Source organism: Cetorhinus maximus, chromosome 9 (genome assembly GCF_964194155.1).
Source record: "Cetorhinus maximus chromosome 9, sCetMax3.hap1.1, whole genome shotgun sequence".
Classification (NCBI taxonomy): Eukaryota; Metazoa; Chordata; class Chondrichthyes; order Lamniformes; family Cetorhinidae; genus Cetorhinus; species Cetorhinus maximus.
In genome coordinates, this window is record NC_135887.1 from 123,561,962 (window position 1) to 123,569,987 (window position 8,026).

The 8,026-nt window shown below is 44.6% G+C and overlaps 1 protein-coding gene across 2 annotated transcripts; it reads left to right on the forward strand.

Moving 5' to 3' along the window:
* Window positions 1-5,404: 5,404 nt before the first annotated feature.
* fgf19 (fibroblast growth factor 19) lies at window positions 5,405-7,786 on the forward strand. 2 transcript variants are annotated; one of them, XM_078547892.1, is made up of 3 exons: window positions 5,405-5,713; window positions 6,633-6,736; window positions 7,133-7,786. In XM_078547892.1, the coding sequence occupies exons 1-3, from the start codon at window positions 5,446-5,448 to the stop codon at window positions 7,430-7,432; spliced, it is 672 nt and encodes a 223-aa protein (XP_078404018.1). In that variant the 5' UTR covers window positions 5,405-5,445; the 3' UTR covers window positions 7,433-7,786. The 2 variants fall into 2 exon arrangements, with proteins under 2 accessions (XP_078404018.1, XP_078404019.1); XM_078547893.1 differs by having other exon boundaries at window positions 7,167-7,365.
* Window positions 7,787-8,026: the final 240 nt, after the last annotated feature.

The window sequence follows — 8,026 nt, forward strand, 5'->3', positions numbered from 1 at the left end:
GCTTAAGTTTACTGTTTACACTTTTGGAAACAAACCATTGCCTCTTGTTTACTAAGGAGGGATGAGAATAGCATTGTGCATTTTGTCCACTTAAGGCTACCATACACATACATAGCAAAGAGACTCTAGTAGGAGACTAAAGGAATCTATGTTTTAACATCATGTGTCGTTCTGATTCTAAATACTCCTTACTGAATCTCACTGTTTCTTCCCAAGAACTTCACACAGAGGAAGAAGAAGAATCAACATCTTACATCCAAGGCAATAGTATAGCCAGGAAAAAAGACCAGGAGTATATTGAATAAGCTGCAGGATCTTTCAGCACCAACTCACGAGATGTTGAAGTTGCACGTTATTCTACCTGGAAAACATGAATTGACAATTCAACCATGTGGATCAGAAGTTAACCTCTCAACCTGCCCTCTCTGCACTTCGGGATAGCAGGATAATGCCTACTGCTGTAAGGCCCCTGAAATATTTTTTAATATCATGTAGCTGGCTTAAACCAGCTGCCTAGTAGAATTACATCCCTAAATCATACAATGTAACTTGGCTGACTGCAGTCAGCTTACATTATTTCTATTATCAACTGCTACTTATATAGTTCACAATCTGCATCCTCTATGGCATAGACCTGTCCCATTCGGTACCTGTATAGCTCATGGAGGGGGACAGTGTGCAGAGCTTAAGGATGGATTACACCCAAATTTTTCCATAAGCCACACTTTATGTGTAAAAAAAGCTCCATATGGCTGGTGAGCTGTGGTTTGGCCACCCCTGCTATGCTGACAGTCATCATCAGTTAACTTTTCAGCTATCTCACATAATCAGTGATCCCACAACCAACAGATCAGATCTAAGCTCTGAGCCCTGCCATGTGCAGTCGTGAATGGTGGTGGACAATTAAACAACTAACAGGGAGAAGGGGGCTGCACAAATATACTCATCCTCAGTAATGGGGACCCCCGCATATCAGTGCAAAAGATAAGGCTGAAGCATTTGAAAAAATCTTCAGTCAAAAGTACCAAGTGGATGATCCATCTTGGCCTCCTCTGGAGGTTCCCAGCATCACAGATGCCAGTATTCAGCCAACTCGATTCACTTCACATCATATCAAGTAACAGCTGAAGGTACTGGATACTGCAAAGGCTATGGGCCCTGACAACATTCCAGCAATAATACTGAAGACTTATGCTCCAGAACTAGCTGCACCCTTAGCTAAGCTGTTCCATTACGGCTACAACACTGGCATCTACCCGGCAATGTGGAAACCTGCCCATCTGTCCACAAAAAGCAGGACAAATCCAACCCAGCCAATTACCGCACAATCAGTCTGCTCTCGATCTCAGCAAAACGATGGAAGGTGTCATTGACAATGCCATCAAGCAGCACTTACTCAGCAATAACCTACTCATTTACGCTCAATTTGGGTTTCGCCAGGGCCGCTCAGCTCCTGACTTTATTACAGCCTTGGTCCAAACATGGACAAAATAGCTGAACTCCAGAAGTAAGGTGAGAGTGACATCAAGGCCGCATTTGATGGAGTGTACCATCAAGGAGCCTGAGCAAAACTGGAATCAATGGGAACAAGGGGGAAAACTGTCCACTCGTTGGAGTCATACCTAGCACAAAGGAAGATGGGTGTTGTTGTTGGAAGTCAATTATCTCAGTCCCAGGGCATTACTGCAGTTCCTCAGGGTAGTGACCTAGGCCCAACCATCTTCAGGTGCTTCATCAATGATCATCCTCCATCATAAGCTCAGAAGTGGGGATGCTCCTTGATGATTACACTATGTTCAGCACCATTCACAACTCCTCAGGTACTGAAGCAGTCCATGTCCAAATGCAACAAGATCTGGACAATATCCAGGATTGGGCTAAGTGGCAAGTAACATTCGTGCCACACAAGTGCCAGGCAATGACCATTTCCAACAGGAGAGAATCTAACCATTGCCCCTTGACATTCAGTGACATTACCATTTCTGAATCTCCCACTATCAACATCCTGGAGGTTACCATTAACCAGAAACTGAACTGCACCAACCATATAAATACTGTGGCTACAAGAACAGGTCAGAGGCTGTGAATTCTGCAGAGAGTAACTCTCCTCCTGATTCCCCAAAGCCTGTCCACCATTTACAAGGCACAAATCAGGAGTGTGATGGAATACTTTCCACTTGCCTGGATGAGCGCAACTCCAACAACACTCAAGAAGCTCAACACCATCCAGGACAAAGCAACCCGCTTGATTGGCACCCCATCCACCACCTTCAAAATCCACTCCCTCCACCACCAATGCACAGTAGCAACTGACCAAGGCTCCTTTGATAGCACCTTCCAAGCCCACGACGTCTACTACCTAGAAGGACAAGGGTAGCACGTGCTTGGGAACACCACCACCTGCAAGTTCCCCTCCAAGCCTCATTCACCATCCTGACTTGGAACTATACTGCCTTTCCTTCACTGTTGCTTGGTCAATATCCGGGAACTCCTTCCCTAACAGCACTCTGGGTATTCCTACACCACATGGACTGCAGCGATTCAAGAAGACAGCTCACCACCACCTTTTCACGGGCAATTAGGGATGGATAATTAATGCTGCCCTAGCCAGAGACTCCCACACCCTGTGAAAGATTAAAAAAAGAATTGTTACATGGCCATTAGTGCATCAATGGCTGATGTGTTATTCACCTACCAGCTGAATCTATGGAGGATCAATGTAACGATAACTTCTCTCAAAACTTTACTTCAATTAGTACTTGCAAAGTTTTCTCTAACCTCCTTTCCTAATGTCACTGTCCCAAGCTGGAATAAGGTTGCGTGAGTGTCACTGGCCTCATGAACATCAGCCCTAAACATAAGCACAATGAGTGTTGTTGGATCTTATGGGTATTGCCAATTTTGTCCCCACAGGATGTGACTATTCTGGGGTAACTACAATAGCCTCATTCCTCAGGGATAGGGATTTTGGCCAGGATGCTGGGACATCTCCTTAGAATAAGGTCTTTACTGTCTACTTGAACAGGCAAACAGAGCTTTGGTTTAAGATCTCATCCAGCAGTGCATGATGTTCTTAGTATTGTATTCAATTATCAACTGAGATTAAGTTCTCAAATTCTGGAGTTTCCATCCAGAACCTTCTGATTCAGAGACAGGAATTCTGAGGCAAACTGGCACTATTTCAGGACAAATAATCTGCCATTTTCACGATTCAAGATTAGATTGAATGGCACATGAATGAAAAATCATAGGGGAACTGGGCGGCTAAATGGGATTTAAACTATTTGCTTGCTTGAGGGTTAACTCCGGCATGGACTGGTTGAGCAGAGTAGTCTCTCCTTCTGTTATGACTGCAATGCAATTTCTATGTACTGTTGAGGTTCAAACATGAAGCATAACCACATATACCTGAGCATAGACAGCTGTAGATGGAACTGCACCATGACAAGAGATTTAAAGGGAAGTGAGGTAAAATTGGAGAGAGATGTTTTAAAAATTAGTGCAAGTGAGATGCATGTTTTGGTGTTACAAAATATTTACGAGAGCTGTCAAGCTAAAGTTATTTAATGCAAACATGTCATCAAAATAAATGGATATTGTGCATTGCCATGTATTCTAGGCAGAACATATTCAAAATATCAATCAAGTCTGCCCAGATTATGAATAAACTCTTCCAAAACCAGAAGTAGTGGGGGATTTGCAGGAGATTTGTTTATGATAGGAAGGTTGCTGGAGGGAAGATATCCCCGAGATAGGAATCTTAGTCTGCAAATGCAACAATCTTCAAAAGCATGAATTTATATGGAGAGAGAAGTGCCAGCCAATGCCTCGGCTGACCAGGTTTTCAAAAAGTGAACCGAGCATGGAGAGAGGAGGAGACTAATGATGGATGCATGAGGCAGGACTCAGGAGGGAATATGAGGGAGAAGTACTGAGTGGGCGAATGGGAGGCACAGATTTTGGAGACAGATGCACAGAGTGGTCAAGCGGAAGGAAAGGGAAAATCAATGGCATTGAGTGAACAAGATGATCTATGTAAACAGAGAAGGCTGCCAGCAAGATAAAAGAGGCTCCAACAAAGAGACAGAGACTAAGAAAATCAAAACAAAGAGGGAGAAAAGCAAAGAGACCAAGAATCAAAGAGAAAAGGCAAAAATCAAAGAGGAAAGCTGAGGAATCAAAGGCAACTGAGAGACAGGGACGGAGAAAAAAGAATGAGCTTAAACCATATAGTATGACTTTGCTTTTCTTTACATTGCTTGTGCTCAGTGAGGTGGGTTGTTTTTGTATGTACGCAATTTGCAAAAATTCCCTGTTTAAAGTTTGCCCTAATTTTCTTTGTGTTCAATCCTTGAATGTATAGGGAACAATGAAACATGCATGAAATGGATCCCCCCCCTAAAAAGAGGAAAGCCCGGTGTGGAGGAGAGGGTTGGGGGGTGGAGTGGTGTTGGTCGGATGAAGAAGCAATTCAGTCCACGGAAAAAGCCTGATCAGAATCCATGAACATTGGTCTATGCAACAATAAGATGAAAAACTGAAATAACCAAGAGGTCGTTGCCTCTTAACCTGTTTGCAACTTGCAGCACTCTTTGTCAGAGGCTTTTTCCGTTGCCGGGATGTCTGACTGGTTCTGTATGTTATGACCACACCGCCCTCAGCAGGCGTGTGCTGGGAAGTCAGAATCTGACATAAAAAATAAGTCTTTCACACAAGTGCTCACCCGGCATTGTTTGCATTATTCGCTGCAAAGCAAGGAGCCCGCCAATTTGTGAACGAAATCAGGAAAGAATTTCCAATTTATTTCTGGATTATGTTGTGTTCGTATTGAAAAAAATAGATAGAAAATATAAAAATGCATTTTTAAAAAAATATATTTCCTTTTTTTATTTCCGCTAAGTGAACAATTCTGTTTCCTCCTGGGCGGAAATTAAAGTTTCACAGTGTCTGTCATCCAACAATAACCTCGAAAAACCCCATTCGTACTGCAGTGTCCCATTATTATTTTCCTGAGGCACATTCAAAAAAAAAATTAACATACAAATCCCTTGATTATTGTGATAGGTTAGGTCCTTTATTCCCTCTTGCAAATGCCTGGATAAATTAGGATTGCTGCAGATAGTTGTATTTAATACCGTTACTCTACAGAAAGTACAGCGCAGGGCATTGTAATGTTAAAGCAATTTGTTCAAGGTTGGGATATCCCTGGCACTCTATGATGCAATGCACAACGACACTTGAGTGGGCGGGCATTTAGGAGAAAAAAAATACTATTATGACTGAGTTTCAAATAATTCTTTTGGGAGCAGGCGTATCGATTTTACTGATAACGGCTGAAACCTTTAAAAGGCTGAGCCCCAGGTCTCTTAACCAGTGCATCAGGGGAGAGAGAGATCAGGGAAAACTGGGTTCGTCTATTCGCCTCTTGCCTGCACCTTACCGGGGATGTCTCTGGACCCGCTGGACCGGTTCAAGATGCGGGTGGCGATGCGCAGGCTGTGCTTTGCCCTTGTGCTGACCGAGCTGCCCTTTGCCATGGTGGGGCACGCCATGCCCTCGCCAGATGCGGGGCCACACGTGAACTCTGGCTGGGATCAAACCATAAGGTTCATGCACTTGTACACCGAACAGGACAAAGGCAGCTTCATCAGCTACCACCTGCGGATGAATGATGATGGCACAGTGGACGGCAGCGGGGAGCGGAGCGTACACAGTAAGCAGACTTTCAGCATAGAGAGTTCTCCATCTGGTCTATCATAATGGTGGGGGTGGTGGGAGGTGGTCGGTGTTATTTAATTGTTACATGGGTTAATTAAAAAAAAACAGACTGGCGGAGGGAGAATATTGAAATTTCAGTCTCCAGCAAGATTAAGACTTGGCTTCAGCAAGTCAGGGTTGTGGAGTGGGGGGGGTGGAAGACCGAGAGAGAGAATTAGTGTGGATCAGACAAATGTTTTCGCCCCTTTAAGCCGACAGCTGCAGTCAGATATTTACACAGGCGGCCCAGGCAGAGGTTTACACGTGACGATTTGTTTTACATTTTTGTTTTAATGACAATTTGCAACAACTTTACTGTGAGCCCTTAAAGGGAGAGAGGGAGAGCGGTGCAGGGACCAGCAATGGGATTGGGTCTCCTGTGCTCTCTGTTTTTAAGCGATCTCACACAAACTGTCCCTTGAAATTTGTTGTGTTAAATTGTTCCCTAATTTCACGGTAAGAGGCGGCACCACAGTGACTTGTGTGTGAAATGTGTGTTCCCAATGTTTAATGGTCCTTTAAGACGAAGGGGGGGTGGGGGTGGTTGGCGAGCAGAGCAAGTGGCGAGGATTTTATCACAACCCGGGTTTTCCTTCTGCCTCAAGCAGAAAAACCTCTTTCTTACCTCGTTTTTTTTTAAGGGATTTTCTTTTTCCCCCACTCTTTGGAAGACTGAAATTAAAGTTTGCTAAGAAGCCCAACTCTATGTTTGTTATTTTGCCGACTCAGCTTCGGGATGATGATACCATTTCACAGCGGCAAAGCCAGGCCAATCAAAGTCACTTTTGAAATCAGAAGATGCACCAAAAGCGCAGGAGTGATCGGAAGTTGAGCGGGTTGCACTGACTGTTAACCCTGTTGCTTTTGGGTTCCAGGCCTTCTTGAGATAAGGGCAGTGGCTCCGGGAGTGGTGGCGATCAAAGGCTATCGCAGCGGCCGCTATCTGTGCATGGAAAGAGACGGCAGGCTGCTCGGCTTGGTAAGTCCTCGCCGGAAAAATTCCGGCTTTCAGCTTCCCCTTATCTAACCATTTTTTAATAAAAAAAAATGCAGCCACCTCACTTGCACTGAATAAGCAGCGACGGGTATGTGGGTGTATGTGTGTGTGTGTGTGTGTAGGGGGGAGGGATGCTCGCTTTACCTAATGCTCCGGAGCAATGCCTCCTTATCTGAGCATCCTCGCACCAGCAGCCGGGTCCATTGTGGGTTATTGACCTCAAGAGTTCACTGACCTGCAAGATCCACATGGCAGGCCCTGGGCGCCAGTGTTGTCAGCTGTCAGCGCGGAGAATAATGAAAACACATAGGCTAATCACTCTCTTTTTATTTCCCCTCTTCTTTTTCTCTCTCTCTCTCTCTCTTATTATTTCTTTAGCTATCATATAATGAAGCTGACTGCTCATTTACAGAGCGCTTGCTGTCTGGCACCTACAACTTGTACTGGTCGGAAAAGTATGGAGCTGCCGTGTCCTTAAGCAGCAGGAGGCAGCGAGCCCACACAAGAGGGAGGCCATTCCCTCCCCTCTCCCAGTTCCTGCCCATACGGAACACGCTGCCTCTCCGGCTGGTCCGCCCTAACCATTCCAGGGAAACTCCTGAACTCGACTCGCTCCCGTCTTCAGTTATTCAGACCAACAGCATGGATCCTCTGGACTTCACATATGAAGCCACATGAAGAAGCCTCCTTTCGACCCATGATTGCATTGCACTTTTTGGCTAATTGTTTGACTGCTTGCTACTCTGCTACCTAGATCTGCCGAAAAGGATACAGTGCCTGATTATGAAGTCTCCTTGTCATTTACAAGGCTTTAAAAAAAAAACACACACAGGTAACTCAGGTGTCTGAGTGCCAGCCTCAATTTAGAAAAGATTCTCAGTACGAATATTCGACAAGTGAAATACTGAATGAGTGTAAGTGCCTGGCAGCTTTGAACCTGCAATGTTATACATACATGTAAAATTCAACTCTACTGGGATAAGGGATACCGGGTGCAGTAAAACGCTCCCTTGTAGGATAGGAGATCAAAAATTCAGTGTAAGGCCATATCTTAAGATAGGAAGAGGGTGCAGCATAACCCTCAATTGTAAGATTGAGGATGAAGGGTAAATAGTGTAACTTCCCCCCCCCCCCCCCCCAATGTAGGATGTTGATAGAAGGAAAAGCGTCACCTGAATTGTATGATTGAACATAAAGGGTACTGTTTAGAAATCCTACAATAGGAAGAGGAATTATAGTTTCAGTTTAAACCTTCTCCTATAACATGGGATA

Bases quoted from the DNA above. Each gene is read 5' to 3' on its own strand.
- fgf19 (XM_078547892.1), top strand. From the start codon at position 5,446: ATGTCTCTGGACCCGCTGGACCGGTTCAAGATGCGGGTGGCGATGCGC. The intron at 5,714-6,632 runs GTAAGCAGACTT...TTTGGGTTCCAG, and splicing joins CGGGGAGCGGAGCGTACACA to GCCTTCTTGAGATAAGGGCA. The intron at 6,737-7,132 runs GTAAGTCCTCGC...TTATTTCTTTAG, and splicing joins ACGGCAGGCTGCTCGGCTTG to CTATCATATAATGAAGCTGA.